Raw genomic sequence first — 27,000 nt, 5'->3', positions numbered from 1 at the left:
TGCCATTCTATGGAAGGAGCATCCTTAGAACTCTAGAGATGACGAGACAATGATCTAAACATGAAGGTGAACTGCATAAGCTCTATTTAATGTAAAATATAAGAGAGGTTTTATGAGGTTTAGATGGAAGCCCATTTGGAGCCTTGTTGTTGTTATGTCATGTGCTATGCTGAATGTGTATTTGCTACATTAGGGCTCCATGACCTATCATTATTCCAATCTTGTAATTTGCTTCTAACGGACTTTGCTATAGCTATAGTCCTTGTAATGTCTAATGTGATTGAATAGTCGAAGATGCATTTGTAAACCCAATTGAATATTTAAGCAAGGTAGCTTATGTTTACACAAGTTCTCCTTTGCTAGTAGGCCGGTTATCTGTGCTTGTAACAATGGTAGTATTTATAGCTACTATCTTTGTTTCAATCTCATCATGTTGGTGCGAGTTGTGGAAAATGTTTAGAACCTTTTTATGGTCTAATTGCGAGAACTAGTAGTAGTTCTCTATTTATTGGGATTTGATCCTGCAAAAGAGAAATAAGAGGTTGCCCCTTGACCTATAGCCTTTGAAAGAAAGGGTAAATAAACTTATTTTGACTTGATCGATAGATTGAATCATGATCTGACCATGGATTGTTCTAGTGAGGCATTGGTTGGCTATGTGCATATTACCTAAGGGTTGGTGGTTTGGTCTTGGTTGGTTTGACATATTGCTAAGTAAAGCTATCAAACCAAAGATTCCAATTTTGAAATTGGAACATGAATTAGAAATGGTTTGAAAATTGATAATTAAATAATCAAAGCAGTGTGGCAAGGATGCTGGAAGAGGCGATTTGAGCCTTCAATATGTTGCTTGGCTTTCTGATAGTGCCACCTATTGTACTTAGATGGTTGACAAAAGGTGAAATATCACAAAAATGACTGTTTGGAAAGGAAGATATACTGTGGGTAAGGGAAGTTACATCTAAGAGGAGAGAGGATTGGGTCATGTCCTACGTAATTAGGCCCATCAACCCCCTTGGCTACCTTATGATCGAAAAAGGGAAAACACTCCTTGGGTGCAATAAAATGAAGAATTTCAATTGCTTGCAAGGCAAACATGTCTTCAAGACATATAAATATTGGAGAAGGAAGCACCCCTAAACAATATTGAGGACCTAAAAGAAGAGACTTAGAAGCATGAGGATAATAACCCTTCTAGAAGGCTTAGAAGCTTTGGAAATAACCCTAGACAAAATTAGGGACCTAAAAGAAGAGATTTAGAAGCATGTGGGTAAGAACGTTTTTAGAAGGCTTAACTTGGTGTTTTGGGAGGACCCTTATGAACAAGTTCCCAACAAGGGAGATACTCTCCAAGGCATGACAAAATTCTCCCTTTTGCATGTTGTGTAAGAGACATGCAAAGTCTTTGCAACTTTTTTTTTGGGAGTGTGAAGAGGTTAAGAGCCTATGAACTTACCTCAAGCATTGGATAGAGAAAGTGGGATTGGATGGAAAGATTAATGCTAAAAGTATTCTCTTTGGAGACTATGGGGATCTCAATGAAGGTTTAGATAATCTCTGCAATATCATTTGAGCTATTGCCTTAAGATACACTTGGACATTTAGTAACAACAAGATCTTTGGGAAAGTCTTTATGAGAGCGTCTATTAATAAATGGGGTTGTATAGAGGAGATCTTGATGGCTTTGAAAGGTTTAGAAAAGAAGTCCTCTTTGTGCCGAGCCCTACATGACTCTAATGCTTAAAGCCCCACCACACGCAAGTACATAAACTTGCAGTGGTGGGACCATCAACTGGCCGGTGCACAACCACCTGCAAGTGATACATAACTCAAGATTTTAAATACAATCCATTTTCAAAGTGCCATTGGCATTAGCCTAAAGGAACTATAAGGTTACAAAAGTTACTTATAGGTAAGTTAATGGCCCTAAAGGACTCTAATGCTTGGAGCCCCACCACACGCAAATACATAAACTTGCAATGATAGGACCATCAAATGGTGGTGCATGGTCACCTGCAAGTGATACATTTGGAAGAGCTAGTGATGTATAGCAATTGAATGCCTTGGAAGAGCAAGGGAAGATCTATTTGTGAGCTTGGAATGGTTGCATTGCCAATTGCTAAGGAACATGTCCTTAATACTTGTGCTCGTGAATGGAGCGTTCATAATGTTAGAAGCTACCTTGTTTAGTGCAACAAGTTCCGTTTTTCGAAGAGATGAAGTGAGGTTAGGTCAAGTTGATAGGCCAGACCAGTTGTTCTGTAGTCTGAGTTTACTCATGCAATTGACCTGCGCGTGTCCCATTTCTTAGGCTTTTTGAACTCTTCCACTATAGATTCGCCACCTCAACTACCGGCGAGAGAGAGAGAGAGAGAGAGAGAGAGAGAGAGAGAGATGGCACTCAGGGGCCTTGTGCGCTTGGGAGGCAGGTGTCTGAACAGTCCATTATACTTCTCTTCCATATCTCTCAGCAGAAGATGTTGCTATTCCTCGAAGGCCGGAGGAGTGGAAGAAGAAGATGACATAGCAGCAGCAGAGGCACATCCTCTTCCCCCAAAAAAGCCCAAGAAGAAGAGTAAGTCTGGCAAGAAAGACTCCTCCACAGACGAGAGCCTCAATAGCGGAGACGCTCTCCTCATAAAAGCTCTCAAAACTCAGCTCGATGAAGCGTCCTACCTCCAAGAAAGGTATCAGGTCAGACATAATTCCGCTTCCTTAAAGGTCCATGTGGTCTAAATGCAGCAGAAGGACCCTAGCAACCATATATTTTGGACTCCACTGTCTTGTTACTGCTATCAATCTACCTGAAGTGACTTTAGTGATTTGTCATTTCCGCATCCAAACATCAGTGCCGCCAAATTATGGAGCTTGGCTTCAAATCAAATGCATTTTTTACTGATTCGTGTAATGTTGCTCGATTCCAGAAAGCATCTGTAGGTTCATTCAAACCATTTGAAGTTCTCGAAAATGAGAATGCCAGTGACCTAACTCTGCGCAGGCTGTCTGGTAAAGAAGAAGTTCTCATCACATGTTTATTGGACCTAGACAGAGCAGAGGAAGAAGGTGAAGATGCTGGTGAAGTTGAGTTTAGGGGTGATGAAGATGAATTAAATCTCAACCAGTGTTTAACTTTGAACATCCAGATCTCCAAAGGACCATCAAAAGAAGACCCCAAAGTGTTATTCTTATGCTCTTATGCAAGGGGTGAAAAAATTATGATTGAAGATGTTGCCTACAGTGGTCATTTTGCACACGAGAATTATCCATATTCTGGCCGAGGTTTTCAGTAAGTAATCATGATTTGTCCTGTGAGTGTCTTGCTGCACTCTGGTTTTTGACTGTTGAGTAGTGATATTTATCTCACAGTACTCTTGTTTGATCTCTTTGTTTACTTTGTGGACAGAGAGTTGAGTGATTCCTTAAAGGAGGGTTTTCAGAATGTTGTCAAGGCTCGGGGTATCAATCCAACTCTTGCGAACATTATAATGGATCACTTGATCATCCAATATGGGGATGAATATATCTCGTGGTTACAAAATGTTAGACGTTTTTTGAAGCAATGACTTGGCCTCAGTGTCTTGCATGGTGGAATGTTAGACAGCTTATCAAGGTGCAAAGTTGGCTACTATGCTAGATCAGCTTAGGGGTTTACTCATTTGTAAATTCCTCCAGAAGCTTGAACAATGCTGTTGGGCACTTTATTTTGAAACATCAAGACATTCTCTTCATACTAGGAGTCTTTCATGGATTTAAAATGTGAAATGGCTGGATAGTCGACAAGCAATCTCCCAATGATATTATGGGAACTTGAATTGGATGACTTATTGAACTTCGAGGACTTCATTTCCTGGATGAGCATCTGAGCTTGTGAATACTAATCACCCTCTTGCTTGTACACTCTCGCCATTTCAGCTAATGCAAGATTCTATGTTGCTTATTTTTCTCTTTCTTCGTGAATGTGTGGGTGTGCCTTTCCATTTTACTTGTTTTGTGTGTGCTTGTTGCCATCTAGTTTTGATCATGGTATTAGAGCTTCAAACATGATGGCTTAAGCTCAAGGTGTGCATGTGTTTGGTGGTTGCTCTCTCGGTCTTTATGACCTACTCCTTTAAAGGGTGTTGCAATGGACACGTTACTTTTTGCTCTAAGTTCTGAAGGCTAAGCCGCATTTTGCTAGTGCAACTTGATTTGTTGCTATTCACCAGCTTAGCAACATGTGGTTCCGTCACACTATGTTCTGTCCCAATGGCCAAGGTCCACCGATTGGGCAAGGTGCTTTTGGGCTGGTGTGGCAGTTTTCAGCTTTCCCTGGATTGTTTTGCATTGCCTCCTACTTGCTTTGTTCAGTGTGATTTGGAGCCAATCATGGGTGCTGGCTGCTGTTATTCTTTGCCCTTTGTGTGTTGATAGCTATTCAACACTGTTTGTTTTGGTAAGACTAGCTGCATTTTGCAGCAAATCTGCACAAAATACATAGAAGGTATCTCATATATCCTTGAGACTATACATTTGATATATTAGTTGTATACTCTCGGAATTGCGGTGAGTCTTGTGTAAATTTTAAAAAGTACAAAAAAGTTCGGGAAATCGTCTTTTAAATTTTTTAAATTGAGGTTACTAACTTTTGAGCCCTAATTTCATTTTGCTTCATGAGCTTGGCTATATCTAAGATCTCCATTGGAGTGGTCAATATGTGAGGGGCATTAAGCTAGTGAAAATAGGTACACAAAGTTTCTACTCATGTATTATTTTCTCTTTATTTTGATGACATTGTGTCAATGTTCATGGACAGCCTATATACTCTTATTTTTATTGATGTGAAGGCATTATTGCTCTCTCTTGGAACAAAGTTGGCTACTACTTGTGAGAAACAAGAGAAATGAAAGAACGGTGGAATTGTAGCAAAGGGGTCAAGGCATAGCCACGGATCAGGGAATGAGAATGCGACTAGAGTGGGGGAGGTCCATTTTGAGAACGAGGGGAGAATAGGAAATTAAAGAATAATAAATTTAGGATTTTTTCATAATTTTGCAATAATCAACTTCTTGAGTATTCAAAGACACTCTAAAAGCATACTTTAAATGTTATATTGTCTATGATATATTAAGATTAGTTGATATAGCAACCATTGATTATTTCAGACCTTGTTCATGAGAGAGAGAGAGAGGAGACCATTTCATGTGCGCCTTGAAGTGGCATAGACTATTATGTTGCCCATGCTTACCTATTCTTTACCGCTTTTGCCTTCAACCAAGAATGGTTTGAATGACCTTACTAGGCTTATCCATTTCATGCTACGAAAAAAGGATTTGGTGTATGCTGGTATCTCTTGGATTTCCTAGAGCCATGTCTGTACTCTAAAAAGCATGGGTGGTGGGGTTGTTTTGGATATTGAGACTCGTATGGTTGCTCTCCATTGGTTGCTATTTCAAAATATGTGTGGTAGTCATCAGCCTTGGGTCTCTATTGTTCGCCTTTTCTTGAAGACTAGGGAATTATGCAGGGTAATATTAAAATTTAGGGTTCCTAGCGGCAAATACTCAACATTGACTCCCAGCTTTCACTTCCTTCTATTGTGCCAGTGACCCATTTGGTGTGCTCATGGAAGGCAATCCTTCAGAAGGTGACTTGGCATCCAATAGAGGATAGATTATCAGCTGAAGTAAGACATGGTGGAAATTGATTGCTATGGAATGGTAGCTTAATAAGACTCCATTCAAATGTAAAGTTTCTCTTTGGAAAATCCTTATAGGTGTTAGAGATTGTCATCCCTTGGATAGGCATTCTTCAGAGATAGGCTATGTATATATGCATTTCTTGTTTGTCAGGCATTCGAGAGTAGTTTCATCATTTTTGTGCGTTGTGGGTGACACGTGGCAGGCTCTGTACAGTTCGTACAATGTGTCGCTTTTATTGCAAGCATGCCATGTGGTAGTGCTGGGTAGGTTGCATGTGTGATTCCATGTCAACAATTTTGTACACCACGTGTGTAGTCGGATAGGTTGTCTGTACAGTTGGACAACAGGTTGGTACAGTCGATTGCATTAAATGCAGCTGACATCATATTTTTTGTAATTTCTTTTCAGGCTATTTATTGCTTAAGCACACGGATGAATAAATTTTGATTGCAAGAATTTGGATTTTTGATCATGGAGATTGTTGCACGTTCTTCGAGGTTCACAATCAGTGAGATCTTTGAGGTGGAGACATACGCAGGCATACACTTTGTGCTCATGTACATATCTGCTTTCTTATTCAGCATTCTTCATTGCAGATTTTATATGTTTAATTGTCTCTCTCTCTCTCTCTCTCTCTCTCTCCTCTCTCTATTCACTCTATCTCTCTGTCTTGGTCATATGCTTCTGCACCGCTACACTCTGACATTGTATTAGAGCATTGAAGGATTGTTGGACCTACTTGAAGATGAGATTTTAGCGTGACACAAGGTTGTGTTTTTAGCGCTTGAGGGCGAGTGGGAGAGCTGCGTATGAAAACAAGGCTGAGGTGAGCGTGTGCATGCAAGAAAGGAGCAAAGTTGCTAAAGTTGGTGTTGATTTTTGCCGTTCAAGAAGGAAGAAGGTTGCGTTTTGGGCCTTTAAGTGCAGATTTTACATTTTCTTCGCCTTCAGCGGGTGAAGAAGGAGCAAGACAAGCGGTGAAGAGCCCTAGCAGGATGTGTCTTCATAGTTAGAGGGGTTGGTTTTTGTATTTTTTGTAGGCATTTTAGGTGAAGATATCTTCTGAGGTCGAGATGGAGTTTCAGGCGATCATGGACCGGAAGGTACCGGCTCTTTCATTGGATCAAAACTCGATGGCGAGAACTATTGCATCTGGCATGTTATGATGCTTGCCATTTTAGAGTCCTATGATTTGGCAGAGCTTGTTACAGAGGCTATCCACTATCCTTCATTGAGAGACGAGTCCAAACTCTCTCCTAGTGATAAGTTGAAGTTGGCAAAGGCTTAAGCGCATTGGGACAAACTAAATGCATCCCGCTCGTTTTTATTTAGCTCATGTACTACAACTTTGATCTCCCATATAGATCATTGGATAGTGGCTCGGGAGATCTGGTTGGAGCTTGATTAGATGTATAATAGAATGACAGTCATGAAACGAGTTTCTTTGAGTGTAGACGAGGACCATGAGTGTCAACAAGTCATCTTCTATGCGGGAGCATATCAACAAGCTGAGGCAACTTAAGATGTAGGTGCAGAACGTAGGGAAGGTGATTACTTCTGAAGACATGGCAATAACTCTCCTTTCACAGTTATCGCCTTGTTTCTGTGGCTTTTATTCCGCTTTGGTTGTCTCAGAGTGGACGAAGACTCTTTGTTGGGAGGAGTTGGTTTCTATGGTCTTGGACCAAGAGGAGCAGTTGAAAGGGACCAATGCTTCCAAATCGGAGGCATTGATAGGTCAGTCCTCTTAGAAGAAGGGGAAGGACCCAAAGAAGAAGAAAGATGATAAATCAAAGAAGGACAAGGAAAAGGAGTCCACTTGTCACATTTGTGACAAGACGGTCACTAGAAGGATTGTCTTGACAAGGAGAAGGAAAAGGAGAAAAAGAAGTCTTCAAAGGATTTCAAAGCAGTGGCTGCTTCCTTATCAGCTGCTTTCCTCCACTTGGAGGTGGTTGGGGCATCGACCTCAAAGGCCTTTGATGTTGCTTTGATGGCCCCCCACACTCGGGAGTGGATTGTTGATGGTGGTGCATCTTAGCACATGGCTTCTTCTACAGTAGGTGTTACTCATTTGTGGCCTTCACATAGGCAGATTTTTGGATAGTTATTCTATCCCTATTTAGGGACGAGGTAACATGCAGCTTATTCCAAATGGGCAGGGGGTGCCCATACTTTTGAGGTGCTTTATGTGCCGGCCTTGGGATACCATCTACTTTCGGTACACAAGATTTGTGTCCTCGATCTCTTGGTCGAGTTTGATGTGGATTCCTTTCAGATTCTTGATCGTGGATCGAGACAAGTCCTTGCTTCAGGTTATGAGGAGATTGGAGTCTACAAGTCAAGGTCTTTTTCTATCTTGGCTTCTCTTCTTCTTAGCTCTCAAACATAGTCTGAGCTACGACATGCTTGGTTTGGCCACCTCAACTATGATTACCTTCAGAAGGCGTCTAGGGAACAACTTGTTCAAGGTATGCCGAATACTGTGGTGAGCTAGCAGCCATGTGTATCTTGTATCCATGGGAAGCAAACTCGTGATGCTATTTCCAGCAAGGCTTTGAGGCGGTCTTTAGTACCCTTGGAGCTTGTTTCTACCAATCTTTGTGGACCGATGCGGATGGAGTCTCTCAAGGGGAGCTTGTATTTCGTGCTGATTGTGGATGATTACAGCAAGATGACATGGGCTTATTTTTTGAAGCTGAAGTCAGAAGCTTTCTTCAACTTCACAGATTGGTTACTCTTTGAGGAGAATCGATCAGGCTGGAAACTGAAGATCTTATGGTCAAATAAGAGCGGAGAATTTGTTTCTAATGAGCTTGCTCCTTTTTGTGTAGATCATGATATCCACGAGGAGTTTGCCAACATAAACATCCCTTAGGAGAATGACATATTGGAGCGGAAGAATTGCAGTGTGATCAAGATAGCTAGTACCATGATGGAACGAGCATAGATAGACACCTCAGTGCCTATGGGTTGAGGTTGTGGCTACTGCAGTCCACATCCTTAATTGATCTCCTATTTCCGTTGTTGGTATGACATCTTATGAGGCGTATTTTGGATCTAAGCTAGATGATTCTTATTTTAGGGTTTTTGGGTGTGACGCCTATGTTTACATCCTGAAAACACATCGTGCAAAATTTGAAGCGGCTTCTAAACGCCAGGTGTTTGTGGGCTATAGCTTGCAGTCCCAAGGTTATTGATTGTATGATTGTGCCAAGTGGGATGTCTACATGAGCCATGATGTTCGGTTTGTGGAAGTTCCAGCCTTAGAGGGGGGGTGAGGAATACCCAGTTTTTGGAGATCTAGGAGATAATTGGGTACTAGTGCCTATACCTCTAGAGCCTGTGCCTCTTGAGGATTCTTCTTTGAATAAGAAGCTTATTTCTCCACCACTAGACTCTTTGATTAAGCTGCAACAGTTGGTGGACATTCCAGAGACTTCAGTAGATGGAGAATGATGGGGAGAGATCCAACCTTCTCCTCGTTGGGCACATGATACTCTTCGTGATGCAGGGATTGAGGGGGTCGCTGAGGAGTGGTAGTTGCAGGATGGCCCGCAACGTTCTCGGAGGAACCATGCACATTTCACCGAGCTTGTGTACACTAATTACTGTCTGATGACTCGTGCCATGCATGTCGGGAAGCCTACCTTCGTGAAGGAGGCTTTATAGTATGATCATTGGTGAAAAGCGATGGAGCAAGAGCTAGAGTCGATTGAGAGGAACGGCACTTGGTGTCTTGTGCCTAAGTGTGCTCATAAAAAGGTAATTGGAGTCAAATGGGTCTTCAAGACTAAGTATCGTAGTGATGGCACGTTGGACAAGCACAAGGCCCACCTTGTTGCTAAAGGTTGATTTCCATTTTACTTTTGCCCCTACAGCTCGGTTGGCTACCATTTGTGCAGTTCTTCCCTTGGCTAGTCATAGGAGCTGGCTAGTCTATTAGCTGGATGTGAAGTTTGCCTTCTTGAATGGGGCGTTGAAGGAGGAGATCTATGCTGAGTAGCCTCCAAACTTCGATTCTTCTGATGGTAAGGTGTATAGGTTGAGGAAGGCCCTCTATGGCCTTAAGCAGGTTCCTCGTGCTTGGAACGAGAAGATTGACTCATTCCTCCAAGAGAGATTGGGGTATTAGCATTCTAAGGCCGATCCATAGCTTTATGTACACACCTTTGATGGAGGTCGTGTGCCATTTGCCCTCTATATGGATGATTTGATTGTGACATGTGACCATGCCCAGATGGTCGAGCAAACAAAGACAACACTTCATGAGACGTTCAAGATGACAGATATTGGACTTTTTCACTTTTTTCTAGGTCATGAGACCTATCAAACTCCAAGGGGGATCTTTATCTCCCAGTAGCGGTATGTGTAGGAGCTCTTGACTACGTATGAGATGGAGAGCAGCATTCCAGATTTTTTATCATGGTTCTAGATAAAGGATGGAAATTTCGGTGCCATGAGATTTGGACCGGGTACTTCTGTTGGACAGAAGGGATACATAATTCTCATGTATGGGCAGGAGACAAAGATTAACTTAAGATAAGTTAAGAAAATTGTTTGATAAAAGGACTGCTTGTTTTGTTTTTGTGCATGTGTTGTAAATTACGTGAATGAACTCTGTGCCCTAAAAGGCTTAATTAATGAAGCTGATTTTAAATGTTGCACAACCTAATTAGACAACTAAAGCTATCGAGGAAAGTGCGATGGATGTGACTTGGTCCGTCCTACGAAAGGGTGGTCCCGGTTAGCTGGGAACTTTTCTCAAAAGATGTAATAACGAAACTACTATGCTTGTGTACATATATGCTTCCTTATTCACCATTGTTCATTGCGGATTTTTTGTGTTCTATTGCCTCTTTCTCTCTCTCTTCTCTCTTTGTTCACTCTATCTCTCAGTCTTGGTCGTACGCTTCTGCACCGCTACACTCTAACAATAGGTGGCTTGCCCCTTGACTTGGCTCTCTCTAGGCATTGTAATTTGAATGGCAATTGTTTCTTTTGTACTACTAGTCTGGAATCTTCTTGCCATAGGTTCATCTCATGTCCCTTAGCAAAAAGGATCTAGTTCCTCTTGTCTGACATTTGGAGAGCGGTGGTGGGACCTTTGTTGTGTCCCTTTGATAGGGCCTTTTGTAAGGCAAAACATCCCACATCCACATAGCCATATATGAAGATCTTGTTTCATTTTCTTAGGTTTTAGGATTGCTGACACAATTGGGTCATCTAGAATGCCTTCGTCTTCAATTTGGCCTTTGGGGTTCAAAGTCATATTGCTAAGCTCAAGGGTCTTCTCCATTGGCAATTGGATCTTATTCAGCATGATGGCCTTCTCCCTAGGGAGGATTAGTTGCTTTGCATACGATGGTTTCTTTTGCTTCTCTAATGTGACTCTTCTATTTTTCATGTTATTAATATAATTACTTATTACGAAAAAAAAGAAAGCGGGGAGGGCAAGCTATAGTAGGCGAAGGTTGAGATAGAGGTAGTTGGGGCAAAGATGCACATAATGAAGATTATGCATGCAACTCTGCTATGAACGTCATGTTTCCAACAACGTTCCTAGCTAGAGAACATTCCAAGGTTGGAACGTTGTCGGGAATGGCAGTTGAAATGTTCCCTATGCTAAGAATGTGTTTCCCATCCTTATGTGTTTCGGAATGGTGTTTCAGTGTTCCAAGGGTCCGTTCCATGTTATTATGGTTGAAAGGCAAAGGCCAAGTCTAAGGATGGTGTGGATGGTTTGGTTTAGGATCTAGAGTTGTCACAATTTGAGAGCAGTGATTAAGAGCTTTGATGGAGTATGTATTTTCTTTGCTTAGGTATCCACACTCCATGGGATCAATGGAGTGTAGGATTGGAGGTGTTGTAGCATGGCTCTTTTAGGACAAATATTGCCCTTGAGATGGATTTCTCTGGTTGTAATGAGATTGCTCAAGGATTGTGATGTTTGTCAGAACATTGTTGTTGGAGTTTGCATCTCCTAGAGCTCTACAGGTTGATAGCTCTTGAGAGGCTGCACTTATCCCTAGTGAAGTAGGCCACAAGGATTTGGCTATACAAGCCATGGAAGAGTTTAGCAGGAGGCCTAGTTCTGTGTGTGTCTTGTAGATGGGTTTAGTCCCTAATTGCGAATGTTTGAATCCAAAGTGTGCAACTAGACCCTTGAGGATATAGGCCACGAGGCTCTAGCCTATGGTAGGGAGGACTTGACCTTATCACTATTGCCTTCTCTCTAGAAGTGTCCTCATTCTTAAGTAATTATTGTCGTTGCCATAAGTATCCATCATGCTAGATCACCAACCAAGATGCCTAGCCACTTTGAGTAAGCAACTTGCGTGCTTGCACTCATCCATATAGACTATGAAACCCTTTGGGCACAATGCAGTTGTGTAGTAGTTGGGCAAGTGGTTGGTTGGCCAGTCACACAGGCCCTCCCTCTTATAAAGGGGTTCTCCTTCCTTTCTATTGTGATCAACAAGAACAAAGGAATAGATGATTTAAGTTTGTGGATTGAGATATCATGGGCAAGCGTGTTTATGGTTGATGAGCACTCTATCTAGTACTAGACAACTGGAGCTGTTTATGAATATGAAGCGTGGGGATGCGCATGACTTGCATATGGAGTGCGGCATGGATTTGTTAGAAGTCTAGTCAACTCATGTGTGAGTCTAGGCCATTTTTTATGGCACTGTTTTGGCCTACATATTTAGGGGCTCCCTCCTCAGTCAGCCATTCATCACCTACAAGTTCTGTTGGAGAGAGGGAGCCGGTGCCATTGCCTATACAGCCAATGACTCACTATTGTACGTGATATTCTCATGTTTGGTATGTGGATTCCATGTCCTGAGCATTCTTTTGAGTTCTCTTCTTTGCAGTGTTCTTTTGTGTTTTTCTCTTTTGTCTATCATTTAGTAGTTTATTCGAGCATTTGTTTATGCTTTCATTGCTGCATCCACTTGTGACATGGTATCAGATTTCAGGATCTTCACTCTTGCTGCTGTTTTTTGCTGATTGCAGGTCTGTCCTTGCTGATTGTTGACTTTTCCTGACTGCTGCACACTCTCTACAGCCTGGTGACAAGTATCTGCTGCCCATTGCCTTGTATCCAGCCTTTTGTGGGCTGCATTTTTGGTCCAGCAGGTTGCGTATTGATTTTTATCATTATTTTATTATTGATTGGTCTGCGTTTTGCTTCATAGCTGCTGTGTTTACTTTTTTAATGCCTTTGTAGGTTGGGCAACAGCAATTTAAAGCTTTTGACAGTGTTTGTTGGTTGTGATCAGCTTGTGTCCATTGCATGTGAACTCTATTTAGCGCAATCTGTGCTGTTGGTTTGGTTGTGCTCACTCTCTCTCCTCCTCTTCTTTCCTTTATTTTCTCTTTCTATCCTCTCCAAATGGATCCTCCTTGTTGTTCCACTGATGACAAATTACATGGCCTTGATTACTTAACATGGAGTGTTGTTATGAAAGCATGGTTTGTGCAGAAGTGGCTATGATATTTCATTTTTGGAGTTTTTGAGCATCCTGAGTATCCTACTCTTCTCTTCTAGCTGATTTTGACAAGGACAACTATGAAGAGGCTATGATCACATGGGATAACGATAATGCTCATGCATATTCTGCCCTTCTTTGTTGCATCTCTAAAGAAGTCCTTGTGGTCACCTCCTATAGGATTGCTCCAAACATTTGGGCAAAGCTTTAGATGTTGTACAAGGCCCCTTTGACCATGCATGCCATCGCTCTTATGGACAACTCTAGCAAATGAAGTTTGAGCCGAAGGATACTATTCAATCCTTCTTGCTTTGTGTCACATAGGTATAGGACCAACTTCGACAGGTCTTTGATTGGAGGTCTATCTTGGAGAGGATTAGAAAGCTTATATATGTAAATAGAGTACAGAAGTGTGTAGGATTGATATGGGGTGGATAGTAGCATGGATACGCTTTAGACAGCAGTTTCCCCTTGTGTACATGTACATCATAGGTATTGCTGTAATTCTGGATAGGAGTATCATTTTTGCCTCTAGACTGACTCTCTATTGCTGTTATTTATGAGTAGGATCATTTTCTCATTTGGATGCTCGTATCTTTTAGTTGTGGTTGTTTTGGAGACATGTCTTAGGCAAGTGGGTAAAGAACAGTCATGTGGTGGCTTTATCTCATTGATCACTGCTAGTGGATTCCTTACACTGTTTCACACATCTTTGGCGTTCATTGATTACCATGTTGTATTTCTGTTGTTCTATTGCTTCCATTGTATTGTGTTATTCTGACACAGTATCAGATATTCAAGTTCTTGTTTTGGGTGTGATTGCTACAAGGTTTTATTGTTTTTTTTTGATTGTGTGGCTTTCAAGCATGTGTGTTTGTTCCTGCACCACTTTATGTAAGCTGCATTGGGTGCGCGTTTGAAAGGCTCTTGTTTGATGCACCATTGATTACTAGTGGCTGTCTTCATGATTGTATATGTTGCATTAGTCCTACCTCTCTGGCTGTGATGTGTTGAATGCTGGCTGCTTTTGAGTTCTAGGTGGCTAGTAGTTGCACACTAGCCCCTGTGACTACTGCCATGTATGACTGCCGGGCTAGATTGGCGCTTCTAAGCTAGTGTAGTTGCTGTGTTGTGGCCTATTTACTGGTGACTCCCGGTGAGACCAGTACTGTGGGCTATGTTAGCTCAGCATCCGTGGACCTGGAGCTGTTACAAACTGAGGTTGCTGGGACATCTTCAAATGTGAGTTGGTCTAGAATTTGGTTGGACATTAGCGCGTGTTTTGTTGGGGAGTTCGGTTTGTGAAGGGTATGGGTCTCTGTACCTGCTTCTTTAACCCTGTATGGGGTGTTGCTGCAAGCTGTAGTTTGTGCACTTCGCATATTATTTGTTCCCCTCATTGAGAACCATAACACACACTTGACTTTCTATATTCTTCAATGTGAAGAGGTTTTCATCACTTCGACAAGCCTCTCCATCTGAAAATGACCTAGCAAGATTATGTAAGTTTCAACAGAATATTCTGTTGTGCAAATGAGTCAATGATGATTCCTGCATGGGTAGGTCCTTAAGCCTCCATTGCTTGCAAGGATCATAGAATCTTCCTGCAAATTATGGCCAATCCCTTGTATATAAGCTGTTACCTAGAACTTATTAACTCTTATGACTTTACGTAAGGCAAAGTTCCCAGCTAATAACAAGCAGTATGTACTTGCCTAGGAACCCCTCATTTTAGCTATGAGTACCTTATCCAGCGCATGCCTCCACTGCAATCCTTGTCTTGAAGAAAAACTGCCCTAAGGGCACCCAAGGTCATGACAGACCTGTAAAGTTGCAGTGGTATGGGGTGCTGGATGGAGCTCAGGAAGTCTTTGAAATGGCTTGGGCGTTTCCTCCTTTTGCATTTGCTATGAAGTAGACCCCTGTGTGCGACCTGTTTGGCCACATGTGAAGTGTTGCCCTGCCTTCTTGCGAGCATCAAGCTCCATCGGAGTCGAAATGGCACCCAAGTCGTCAGTGGAGTCGCATCTGGCTTGCTCTTCTTTGATGTGTGCTGCTGCTATGTAAGGTGCCACACACCGAAATGCATAACCCAACGCAATTCTAAGAGAATGAAGGTAGAAAGATCCCTCAGATTATGTATACACCATGTATACGATAGAGGCACATCAAATTTATGTCTAACTTGGTAGCTTCAAGTGGTGATTTGCATCCAAAAGAGTTCGGCAGTCTACTTTACTACCTTATGTGAGTACTTCAAGTAGTGGATCCTATTGTAAATTGTTATTCTGCAGATTCTTAATATATGTGGCCTACACACACACACACACACACACAAAGCATGAATACTAAAGGGAGTTTTGAATTCAAAAGTAGACTAGGATATGGATGGTGCGGTGTTCATTCGAGGAAAAAAATTGTGACCTTAAATAGGTATGCTTTTACCAATTACTCTCTTATTTTTCGCTTATCTAGAATGTTTCTAATGTAAGCCGAGTTGGATGAACCTACATGTTTTTTTTCGAGTCGAGGATAGTACCGAGGTTAAAATTGATGGATGCAATGAGACGATCTTTAGATGTTATGAGAATATGCTATTTGAAAGCACAGAAATGCATATATATTGCACGATTGAAAGATGCGTATCATATTTGGATGGGTAGGAATGCCTTGTTGATTGCTAGAGTTAGACTGGACAGAGAAGCCAAGTTTTGGTGCAAATAGCGGAATTGTGACAATGAAGTAATTAAAGGTGCTCGAATAGGCTTATCTACCAATCCTTTGAATCCTTGTATTTTTTGATGGAATCCTTTAGCTTATATCAATGGTAGATAACCTTGGAAAGCTATTGTAAATTTGTAAACCTCCATGAATCATAGGATCAGTAGATTGCTCGATTTTGTCAAGGGCTAAATCCATCCTTAGATTCAAACCTTGAAATAATGGGGTTGATTTCCTTGGAGGATGCCCTTATCAAAGCTATACCCCTCATAAGGGAAATCTTCAATTTTAGGGCATACTTAGTCTTGCAAATCTTTTCTATCAATCTCTTAGTACTCTTTGAGTTGTGCTCTCTTAAGCTTTTTCTTTTTCAAGTTGTGTACTTACATTCTTGTAACCTAAATCTAACTATTGGTATTAGAGTGAGCTTCAAACCATTTTGGCAGAGTTGTTAATACTCTTTCTTAGATTGGGATGAGATTTAATGATTGTCAATGAGTTGATAAATACTGTAAGCTAGTCCTTTAGGGCTTGACATTGTTAGATTTTTTATTCGGGTTTATTTTGGTCTCCATTTGCATTACTATAGTATTATTCAAGCTATTTTGTCTTTTTGTGCGGGCTTTTCAACATCAATTAATTTTATAGATAAGAGCTCTTATAGTTTCCTTTATACTATGATACAAGTGAAGACATGTTGGTTTTGTGCATATTTTTCTCTATACAAGTGACTTTTGTATCAAGTATAGTTAATGGCCATGGTTGGTAACATTGATGGCTATTGAGGATAAGTTGAATAGAATTAACTATTCAATGTGGGATCATATAATGTGTTGTATATCGATTTCAAAGGGGCTTTGAAACATTGTGCATGGAATTGAAATATATCTTAATGGTGTTTTTGAAGCTACTAGTGTAGTAGAAACAATAGAAACATATATTGTTGGAGTTGGAAAATGGCAAGAAGTGAGTTTTTTGAGCGAGCTTTTGAGCGAAATTTTTTTGGTAACCTCTCTATTCTTATTTCATATAGTTCACTTATTTCAGCCTTAGATGTATTCACCTTTACTTCCACTTCCACCACCACCACCGCCATCACCACTGCCATTGTCACCACCACTATCATCATTGTCATTGGCTCTATCACCACCACTACCATCATTACCTTCTCCACCACCTTCACTCACTCGCTTACTCACTTACTCACTCACTCTACATGTAAATAGTTCATTCTCTTTCTCTCTCTCTTTCTCTCTCTCTCGCGACCCAAAAATAATTTGTGATAGTACCTTGGATTGATAGAATCTGTATTACATTATATTATGAAAGGTGTTTCAACAAATAGTTTTCTCTCTCTCTCTCTCTCTCTCTCTCTCTCTCTCTCATGTTTGCAATATAGAAATATTTGTGCAAGTACTCCAAATCAATAGAACTTGTATTACATTATTAGATTGTGACGTGTTTGAACGAATAATTCTCTCTTTATTGATATATAGCCTCTCTCTCTCTCTCTCTCTCTCTCTCTCTCTCTCTCTCTCTCTCTCTCGTTTGCAACATAAAAGTATTTGTGCGAGTACTCTAGGTTTGATAGAACTTGTTTTATATTGGATTATGACATATGTCGTAACAAATAGTTTTTTTAAACTTGTAAATAGCTCTCACTCACTCACTTACTCTTTTATATTTACAATATAAAACAATTTGTGCAAGCAATTCGAATCTAGATTCATATTATGTTGTCCTTAGGCAAGTATATTATTATTTCACAAATTGATAGATAATGACTGTAAAATATTATCATAAATTTAATCATAGCTAACCAAAGTGAGATATGTTTGTATTTTCTCAATAAAATAAAATACATTTACTTTGAGAATTAGTAAAGTCTTTGCTTTGTTGGTCATACTATGGGCAACGTTGAAAAAGTTTTCTTTTTAAAATGAGATGCAAGTTCTCTTTGGTAAGCATGGGTTGATATATAAACATATTTACGTTTACATCCATGCACTAAACTTTTTTCTTATACATAGCTCTAGCAACCTTATTAAACATTGGTTAAAAAATAAAAACTTATTATTAAAGCTTGTATATTTTTTGGATTATTTATTATGGTGGCAATAAGGGATATTGATTGGTGAAAACAAGTATAAATTCGATGCTTAGTCAATATTCTTAATGAGAGAGAGAGAGAGAGAGAGAGAGAGAGAGAGAGAGAGAGAGAGAGAGAGAGAGAGAGACTATAATCTTGGTCTCTTATTATGCATGTCTTTGTTAAGTTGATATCATGTTGAAATATTAATATTCATAGGCTATAAAATATAGTTATACTTCTTTAAACTAATCATGTGTGTACATGTGTGTATGCACGTGTTAAGACTTTTAATATACACAAATATATGCACACGTATATATGTACATATATTAATGAGAGAGGGAGAGAAAGAGAGTTCTTTAGTAACAATAGTTTTTGAATAAGAGAGAGATAGAAACAAGCTCTTAATGAGACATACACGGGTGTATATGCATGCATACACGCATATATATAAAGAGAACAATCAAGGTAGAGTTGTCTAGTGTATATTACAGAACTAAAGATATATCTTTAAAGATTATTACTCATATAAACTCTAATCCAACTTAACTAAGTAATTCATTAATGGTTTGCCTAGTTTTTAAAATGAAAAATATATGCTAGATACTTTGAATGTAAGGAATTTCAATTGGAAGGGTTTTAGGACTCAATGGAGAAGAGAGGGAGAAGAGAGATAAAAATAACTTTTGGATGAGAGAGAGGAGATAAAAATAATTATTGATGAGAAAAGAAAGATGTGTCTTTTTAAAAATCATTGATAAGAGAGAAAAAAAAGAAATGTGAAAAGTAGTTTAGATAGAGAGGTACCTTTTTCAAATTAATGTAGGAGAGGCCCAAAAGTAGTATTGTAGTATTTTAGAGTGTTAGAAAAATTTGAAGCCAAAGAAGAGACTCCCCTTTCTTTGGCTTCAAAATTTTTTAGCACTCTCTTCTATAATACTACCTTAGACCCTCTCCTACATTAATAGCCTTGGATCTTTAACACACACACACACACACACACACACACACACACACACACACACTCTCTCTCTCTCTCTCTCTCTCTCTCTCTCTCTCTCTCTCTCTCTTAATACTACAACATTATCTTTGGATTTTTTAACATATTAATAGCTTTGAATTTTTACACACACACACACACACAATCTCTTTCTCTCTCTCTCTCATGTGGCTTAAAAAAATTCTAACAACTCTCTCTTATAACACCATAATACTACCTTTGAACTTCACCTATATTAATAGCTTTGGATCTTTATCAAAACACACACACACACACACACACACACACACACACACACACACACACTCTCTCTCTCTCTCTCTCTCTCTCTCTCTCTCTCTCTCTTTCTATATGTGTATGTGTGTGGCTTCAAAAAATTCTTTTAACTTTTTCTTATAATACTATATTTGGGCCTTTCTTATATATTAATAACTTTGGCTCTTTATTAACACACACACACACACACACTCACACACACACACACACACACACACACACTCTCTCTCTCTCTGTGGCTTAAAACAATTATAGCAACTCTCTCTTATAATAATATAATACTACATTTGGGCTTCTCTTACATTAATAACTTTGGATCTTTATCAAAACACACACACACACACACACACACACACACACACTCTCTCTCTCTCTCTCTCTCTCTCTCTCTCTCTCCAACTTAGATCAAATTCCTCTATTTAAAAGTTTTTAGTCCAAGTACACTTAGACTAAAAAGTCATATTTTGATTATAATTTCAATAGTATGAACTTTTTTAAAATCTTTGATAAGGTCTTTATTTTTCCAAATACACAATGCAAAAGATAATAGCCATTGTACATTATGTTAATTATTAGTTTTTTATGTTAGTAATTATTATTATTTATCTCTGCTCTCTCATCAAACATTATTTTAAAACTTTCTTCTCCTATTCGCTCTCATAAAAAAATTTGTGTGTGTGTATACACACATATACATATATACTTCTCTCTCAACTTTATTGAGTCTTAATGACTCTAGAGAGAGAGAGAGAGAGAGAGAGAGAGAGAGAGAGAGAGAGAGAGAGAGAGAGAGAGAGACGCGCATACACACATGCACTACTTAATTTATTGCTTGGTTAGTAACTGACTTACTAATAATTTTTTAGTTAATTACTAAATAGAAATATAAAGAGAGGGGAGAGAGACAAATACGAATGAGAGAGAGAGAGAGAGAGAGAGAGAGAGAGAGAGAGAGAGAGAGAGAGAGAGAGAGAGAATGATACTTCGACTTTTTTTTGGGGTTAAGAAGGGGGTTGCTAGCAACTTGTGGAGAAGAGGATTGCTTGCAACCCCTTTTTGAGATGAAAAAAAATTCACAACTCTCCTCCATTTCTAGGGAGTTGCTGGCAACCCCTTCTCGATGAATTTTTTTTTTCACAAGTCCTCTCTAATTTTTTTTTCACTAAACATGGAGCTATCAACAATCCTTTCTAGCTAATTTTTTTCCATAAGTCCCCTTAGAGAGATGAAGGCAACTTTTGATTTTTTTTCACCGAGAAGGGTTTGTCTTAGAGAGATGATGTAGGGAAGTTGTGATTCAAAGCTCTCTCTCTCTCTCTCTCTCTCTCTCTCTCTCTCTCTTTCTCTCTGTCCCTCCCCTCGAGAAAGGGTTACTAGCAACCCCTGTTTGACAAATTTTTTTTACGTCCCCTTAAAGAGATAATTATAAAGTCACATAATCTCTCTCTCTCTCTCTGTCTATCTCTGTTTGTCTCTCTCTCTTTCTCAATGAGAAAAATACTACAACATTCAAGTGGACAAAGATTTGTTCTTTTAGTTCACATAGGATATAAAGAGATGATGATATTGAGTCTCAGAAGTCATGCAAGTTAGTAGCATGGAGACTTCTCTACAAGCATAACTTGGTATTCTTCTATAGAAATATATTTACAATGGTATCTTGTCGATGTGTTCTCTATATGTAATACAAGTATGAATGGTAGGTTCATGTATAGGCAATTGGAGAAGATGTTGCAAACTTTGCCAAGGAAATACATGGATTAGGTGCACTTGAAGGAGGAGTAGCTCATATATAAGGATCACCAAATTGAGCAATAGTGGAACAAGGAGGTGTACCGAAGATGTCATATGTTCCTCGATTACATAAAGGTGAATTTTCCTCCAACGAGAAGGCATTATACAAAAAATACTCAAATAAAAAAATGTGCAAGAGACATAAGGATCCATATTCTTGGTAAGTAATTCCACATGTATTCTTTAGAATATGTCACAATTTTATGTCTTCTTCAAAAGAGAATATGGCTGATCATAGGAAAGTGATACTTGTAGTGCATTTGTTCTCGTAACTCATTCTTCGGTAAGGAGGTAGGGTGAAGCCACAATTTCTAGAATGTTTGGATGATATTGATTGGCCACACTTTAGTCCTACTTACATATCAGGCTTTTGTGGCTAATCAGAAAGGTAAAGAAAAAGTTTCATTTTTTGCTAATAAGTAGAAATATGCAAACGTTTCTTAGACAAGTTATATTCATAAGGATGAGAAGAAAAAAGAGCATTAGATGCTTTGTAAGTATTGTAAGGTGAAAGATTGTCATTAAATACTATCCTATGGTTATGAAAGAAGCCAAGAAGAAAGAGACTAGTATGATTGCTGCAGATTTTTCTCATTTTAAGTTAGAATATGTAAATGTTGTGCAAGATACACGGTAGGCATTTAGCATACAATGAAATTATGACCCTATTTTACATGATTAGATGTTTTTTGTGGATTCAAATGTATGGTACTTTGATAGTGGTGCTATACATCATATTACTTCTTTACATAGTTTATTCACTTCTCTTGAGCTTGTTCTTAAGGGTAGTATTGTGCGGATGTAAGTTAACTACATGTGGTTTTTAGAATAGTCCAATTGATAGCACATTATATGTCAGATTTAAGGGTGATGTGCCTTTGATCATTGTGGTTTATGTTGATGATATATTGCTCATTGGACTAAATTAGACACATAGAACTCAACTTTTGACATGTCAGATTTGGGTTGATTGCATCATTGCTTGAGCATTCAATTCAAGATGTGTGATGGAGATAGTGCTTTTCCAAACAAAGTATGTTTAGACATTATTGTATAGATTTAGTCTTAAAGACTACAAGCCTAATGTTACTCCTATGGAGATAGGTTTGAAGTTAACCCTTCATGATACTAGAGACTATTTTGATGTCTTTCTCTATCAACAAGTTGTTGGATGCTTAATTTATGTATGCATTATGAGGCTCAATCTTTAGTTTGTAGTCTCATAAATGAGCAAGTTCATACATAGCACATGTACTAAACATTGATAGACAATAAAATGGATATTTTACCACTTGAGCAGTATTGGGTATCTGGGGTTGTTTTATCCCAAGGAGAAGATAATTACTATTGACTTTATATACTTTTTTGGATTTTGATTATGTTGGTTGTTACAATGCTTCTATATTCAAGAGTGATTTTTGCTTCATGTTTGATAGCTCATGCATATTGTGGTTGAGCAAGAAGTAGCCTACTATGGCCACTTCTAGTTATAGGGCATCTTCCATAGCTATAGTTGAGTGTGTCTACCTCGCATGTCTCTTAGCTAAATTGGGTATTGGACAATCATTTGCTACTACCATCTTTACTAATAGTCAAAGTGCGTTGGCAGTTGCATAGACTTTAGTGTTCCATGTATGTACTAAGCACATTGAGATACACTATCATTATGTCAAAGAAGAGAGTCAACTTGGGTTATGTGCCAAGATAGGACAAGCCAAGTTCATGGTAGCATGCATGGCCAATAATGTGAGAACTCTTGAGCATTGGTTGGCAATATTCCTCGCCACTTTCAAAGGCACGACGTTTCAATGGTGGTATGAAAAACAAGTAGTAGGACCTTTTGGCATATGGGACAACCTAAAGGTGGTCTTTCTCAATAAATTCACGGATCTCCTGCATCCTCTTGTTCCAAATGGACACATGAAGCACAACAGCGGTCGTCAATGGCGGCTGCTCACTCCTAATCTTTATCTCCATCAAAGCTTCCAAATATCCAAGAGGGGGAATATGACACTAGCCGTAGCTCTCAGCCTAATTTGGGCTTAGTTCCCTTTGTGGATTGATCTAATTCACCAGGCATAACACTTTTCTATATATGAGCTTTAGCTCTTGTTCACCACATCACTCCCAAAGGAGCTCATTGCCATATTCCGATAGTGATGTGTGTGAACACACCTAGGATCACCGAGGTACTTTTTTTCTCTTTAGGATTTTTTTTTCTCCTCGGTCCTATATATATGCTTATTCACTTGTAGGGCAACTTAGTCTTGTAAATCTTCTATATTGATACCTCTCAATATACTTTGAGTTGCACTCTCTCAAGCTTTTTAGTCTCCAATTTGTATACTTGGATTCTTGTAACCCTAAATCTAACAAGTAGTAGTTGTGATGTAGCATGCTTGTATCGTGAACAAATGTGCTTCAACTAGATATATCCTAGGATTAGGATTAGGATTAGGACATGGACTAAAAATTGTGCACTTATTATTTGTAGGATATAAACTTTTATGTGAGTCTTTGAAGGTTGCAATTAGAGGAGAGGTTCAAGATAAGAGTTTGAGTAACAATGGATGAACGATAGGTGATGGTATTTAAAAGAAGGCACCAAGGTAAATTTTAAAATTTTGCAAATGTAAACTTAAAAAAAGACAAAAAATTGATAGAAAGTATATAAAAATAGTTACTTTTTGAGCCAACAAGCAGAAAACAATTGTCATTTAAAAACAATTTGATCATTGAAATCATAAATCTCCAAGTGTAATGTATAATTTGGATACAACAATTTTGAGTGTGGACAAAATGTAACTACAATGTACCACATCAATGATGTGAAAGGCCTACAGTACAAAGTACTTTTAGAACCAATTTGTATCATTCCAAATAGAGGTACTAGTTATATTAGAAAGTCTCCGTACTAACTTGCAACATTTGGGCACCATAGATTCTTTAGGGTTCACCATGCATGGTCATAAGTGACATCATGTAATATTTGGAATGGCTCAAAGATCCAAACTTGAATAAATGTAGACACATGGCCATAGGTCATGGTCACACTTTGAATTGCATGCGAGGTTTTGAAAAACTTATTAACCATCAACAGGTAGAGACGTCCATGACCCAACAAGAGTAGGTGAAACAACCCATAGTGACACAGAAATGGCACATTGCCCTAGAAAATTTATGCAAAGAACTACATAAGGAAAATGCCAAGTTGTAAGGGCAAATCATGAGTTGCAAGTGCAACTAGACATGATAACAAAAAATTATGAAAGACTGCTAATACAATCAAGTTAGTAGCATCAAGAACTCTAGAGCCAAGTTGAGGTGAAAGATAAGGAGTTGGAGACTAAATGTAAGGAGTTGGGAGGTAAGGATAAGGAAATGGAAAACAATGATAAAATGTTTAAAGACAAGAGTAGGGAGCTAGAGGTGGAAACAAGGGATAGAGGGTTGAAAGAAAAGAGCAAGCAACTCGAAAAGAAAGGAGTAAAGAATTCAAAGATAAGAATAGGGAATTAGATGAGAAGAGCAAGCAAGTGGAAGAGAAAAAAATAAATAAATGGAGGAGAAGAATGCGGAGCTGGAAGAGTTAAGAGTCCATTTGTGCAACCTAGAATTAACTCAACAACAAGAACAAAAGGGCAAGGCCCAGGTAACTAAACTAATAGCTGAGGTGGAGCAAGAAAATACAAGTTTGGCCAACCTCACTCAAAGGTTCATGGAAAGCCATTAAGAGTATGAACAATTAGACCTAGCCTTCACATGCTTACAAACCACCTATGGAAAAGACCTAATGAAGTAATATAACTGAGGTAGAGAGAGAAGCAAAATGCACCTAAGCCTATGTCCTCCACTAGATGGTATCAAACTTGGTGGCCAATGCTCTATTCAAAGAGAATTGCTACAAGGAGTAGGTGTTTGTGTCTAAGCATGTTCTCAAGTTGAAACTAGTGACCACTACAATAAAAATACAAGTGCACTATGTGGACAACCTAAAGGCTTCAACTGACCCTTGCTACGACTACCTCGAACCAAGTTGCCTTTGAGGGGGATTTTTAAGTAATAAATTATGAGTGAGGGAAAGGGATGTTGAAAGCCCATTTGCACATAGAAAGGTATTGTGATGATGATCTTTAAGCACATGGGTCTCTGTACTGGCCCCTGTTAGAATATCAAGCTCTTTCATGTGTGTTTGACCGACATGAGCTGGACACAGCTAGTCTGGCTAGATCAATTAGGTACATTAAATAAGTCGGTTCTACTTCTGGTGTGAATGGTCTTTTATGACCTTAGGTTGTATATGCACTAAAGTGTGTGTTGAATGAATAATGAGAAGAATGGAGAGAGGAAGCATGTTGCTTCACTCTGGGTTGCTCTCTTTTCTGCATCCATGAAAATGAACATGGTATCAGATCCATGAATGGGCTCACTAGTGGAATGCACTGAAGAAGAAGACTTGAAGACTGACTTGAAGGGCTGGAAAAAGAAGAGGACTGACTGTCATTTCCATCAATGGTCACACAGAGGCATGCATTGTTGAGCATTGGATTCCTATTGCTTGAAGGAGGAGTTGTGGCTTGGTGAGGAGCCTTCCAAGGCTTGATTGAGTATTAATGTGGGCCCTATCATGATCATTATCATCGAATGGTGCTGCTGTACACTCCTGACAGACCTGCGTGTTTGCGCCTGATGAAGGCATGACTCCTCCTTAAGCCAAATCGACATGAGTGCTATATAAGAAGTCATCAAATGCTTGTGAGCATACATTGGAAGGTAGTTCAAGGTTACAAGAAGCCATTGCTTGTGTTGGAGCTCAGTTATGAGCTAAAATCAGAGTACACAGACCTGGGACAGAAGGTTGAACTGCTGTATACAGAGTATACATAGCATATGCAACACTTTGGAAGAGCCTTGAAGCTCTCTGACATGCTTTATGGACCTCATTGGAGCCTAGGAGCACTCTGGAAGACATATGTATTAGTTCTTATGCCTTTGAGCTGAAATTCCTTGAAGAAAATACTCAGATCTGGAAGTGTAAACAGGTTGGAAACCTGCCTCAAAACAGTGGGCAGCAAGCATTAGCTTCCATTGAAGCATTACATAACACTTGGCTGGCATTTGTCATATGTATGACATGGGATATGTTTGCTGGAGGTTTTATGGATTGAGTTGAGCATTAAGTGATCATGGAAGTTGAAGTTTAAGGCTGGTAATTACTGCAGTGACATTGTCTTAGTGGTTGCAAGCAGTAAATGCAATCTATGACTTGGATTCATGAAGACAGGATGCCTATAGTTACCCGAATGCTCATGTATTGAACCTAACACTTCAAAGTGAATGTCTGACATGATTTGAGGCTGTTTTGGAGCTGGATAGACTTTGGTTTATTGAGAAGTTGCTGATTGCAATCTGTAAGCAGAAGGTTTGACACTTATACATGCTATCTATGCACTGGCTTGTGCCCCGTTGGTTATGCTTGGACTGCTACATGTACTAGCAGATGTCTATGAAGGTTTGGGACATGTATGACATGTATATCACTTAGTTTTGGGCTTGAAATCACAGCTGGTCATTCACAGAATTACAGTTTTCAGACTGCATGTATGTATCCTGGCAGTGAGGTTGGAAGAGTTTCAACTAAAGTAAATACATTGCATCTGTATTGATTGTTTTGCCTATAGGTTAGGCCACTTGGTTGTGGGCTATTTCGGATTGTCAGTGGGCTGAAATACCCTGTTTTTTTTACTGCAATTAATTGCAGAAAACTATCATAAACAGTTGCGGGCTGAAGTCAGTCAAGTTGACTTATTGGTTTGCAGGTAGTTAGGCAGTGTCTATAAAATGGCAAATGCAGATAGAACTGATAACATAACCCAGATTGTGGGAGAAAAGCTTGATAGCAACAATTATGCAATATGGAAGTTCCGCATGGAGAACTTTCTG

At 39.3% G+C, this 27,000-nt stretch overlaps 1 protein-coding gene across 2 annotated transcripts; it reads left to right on the top strand.

The window, feature by feature from the left end:
• The first annotated feature begins 2,190 nt into the window (after positions 1-2,190).
• On the top strand, positions 2,191-12,690 carry LOC148014324 (mitochondrial acidic protein mam33-like). 2 transcript variants are annotated; one of them, XM_087666236.1, is made up of 3 exons: positions 2,191-2,687; positions 2,999-3,286; positions 3,404-12,690. In XM_087666236.1, exons 1-3 carry the CDS (start codon positions 2,395-2,397, stop codon positions 3,561-3,563), a joined length of 741 nt encoding a protein of 246 aa, XP_087522362.1. In that variant the 5' UTR covers positions 2,191-2,394; the 3' UTR covers positions 3,564-12,690. The 2 variants fall into 2 exon arrangements, with proteins under 2 accessions (XP_087522362.1, XP_087522361.1); XM_087666235.1 differs by having other exon boundaries at positions 2,193-2,694; positions 2,925-3,286; positions 3,404-12,686.
• Positions 12,691-27,000: the final 14,310 nt, after the last annotated feature.

This window comes from Lygodium microphyllum, chromosome 25, assembly GCF_053477565.2.
Source record: "Lygodium microphyllum isolate KBCC chromosome 25, Lygodium_microphyllum_v1.1.10, whole genome shotgun sequence".
NCBI lineage: Eukaryota > Viridiplantae > Streptophyta > Polypodiopsida > Schizaeales > Lygodiaceae > Lygodium > Lygodium microphyllum.
This window is presented reverse-complemented; position numbering and strand designations above follow the sequence as displayed.